The sequence below is a fragment of the Lucilia sericata genome, unplaced genomic scaffold (assembly GCF_015586225.1).
Source record: "Lucilia sericata isolate MDLA Ls3-8-SP2 unplaced genomic scaffold, ASM1558622v1 Contig000369F_arrow, whole genome shotgun sequence".
Taxonomy (NCBI): domain Eukaryota; kingdom Metazoa; phylum Arthropoda; class Insecta; order Diptera; family Calliphoridae; genus Lucilia; species Lucilia sericata.
Window position 1 is genome coordinate 310,914 of NW_023994388.1, and position 1,587 is coordinate 312,500.

General features: G+C 29.9%; 1 protein-coding gene across 1 annotated transcript in view; it reads left to right on the top strand.

Moving 5' to 3' along the window:
- The first annotated feature begins 437 nt into the window (after positions 1-437).
- The window catches only part of LOC119604202 (integrator complex subunit 1 homolog), a 7,221-nt gene continuing 6,071 nt past the window's right edge, over positions 438-1,587 (top strand). Inside the window, exons 1-2 of the mRNA XM_037956681.1 lie at positions 438-877; positions 1,530-1,587. The exon at positions 1,530-1,587 is cut by the window's right edge and continues 64 nt beyond it. Coding sequence (XP_037812609.1) covers positions 667-877; positions 1,530-1,587 — 269 coding nt within the window. The 5' untranslated portion in view covers positions 438-666. The remainder of the gene's footprint in view (positions 878-1,529) is intronic.

Below are 1,587 nucleotides of genomic sequence, written 5' to 3' on the forward strand. Positions count from 1 at the left end.
TTTATGGGTCTTAGATGAATATTACGATGTGTTACAAACGGAATGACAAAAACAATATACCACCATTCATAACTGGTGTAGCCCGACTATACTTTCTTACTTGTTTTTTAATTAACCAAGATAGGTTTTAAATTTTTTGAATCTTTTTTAGTTTAGAAGAATTTACCCAGTTTTACCCCGTAAACATTAGAATTTTCAAAAATCCCGTCCTAGTTGATCCATTTGTGGGGAGACTAACCACTGTTAAAAAATAATTAAAATATATATTTATTACAAATGTTTGCGACTAATAAAAATAATTAATAAAAATAACGAACACCAAATTTTTATTTAAATATTAACAGATATGGCAACCTTCAAATAGCACAAACAGCTGTCAACCTCACAATACAACAATGTGTCAAAACAATGAAAAAAACTAAAGCAAGTAAAATTACCACAACTGAATTAGAATAGAGAAATAAAGTTTTCATGGTAAACGAACTTTGCCAAAAATAAACTATAAGAAAAACAACTAAATTTACTACAACATTTTTAAAAAACAAGTAAAAAATATTTAAATAAACGATTAAAAAAAGGCGGTTACTTACTTAGAAACAATAAATGTAAACAAATATCATGTTTTAAAGAAAATCAAATGTGCAAATACGTGAATTAAAAGTTAAAATGAAAGAGGAGTATTTGGAAATTGAAGAACTCGATATAAGTACGCATTTCGATGGCCAGCCTCCGCAGCAAGAACAGTTACAACAAAATCCCGGTCAAACGGAATTTTTGCCTCCTCATCCCGTAGATTTTGATGGCCAGTACGATGATGCTATGCTGAGGAAATTGCTAAAGAAATTCCAAATGAGTTTTTTATATCCATTCTTAAAAGGTAACTTGAATTAGCTGTCTGTCTGTGTCCTTCTATTGATTTTACCACAAAAGTTGTAGAAACTATTGCAATCAGCTGGTTTACGAAAATGGAAAAGTTTGTGTGGTTGTTATTATTAATGTGTTTGTGTGTGTGCATGAGAGTAGTCAATTTACCATGATGCAACTAATAAGGTGAAGCCATTACAACAGCTGATTGTTTTTTTGTCCATGGAAATTTAGCTTGAAGTTGTCAAACTCCATATAAAAAAAGTTCTGTCTCATTACCGACGCTGTCAAACGCCTTCCAATTTACCAAACAAAACTAACAGGGTGATTGATAAACTAAATAAAAATTTAAGATTGTGTCATGCTGCCATCTATGTGTGAAAATTTCGTGGAATGAAGAAATCATTATTTTTAAAATGTGTGACTAGATAAATTTTGATTTGTATGAACCGCCAAATTGTTAAATTTACACTGAACAATTAATTCTGAGTTCTTTGGTGAAATATGTATGTGAGTAGTGAAACAATTTCGATATAGCCGAATATATTACTATTGTTGGTTCTTAAAATTAGATAAACCATATGAAAAACTTACGAAAGACACATTTTAATAGATATGAGCGATGCAATTTCCAAAAATATTTCAATAATTTCTTTACTTTACAGTTTGTGACATAACATATCGCAGTTTACGTTATCTATCGGTTGAAGATATAAATACTGC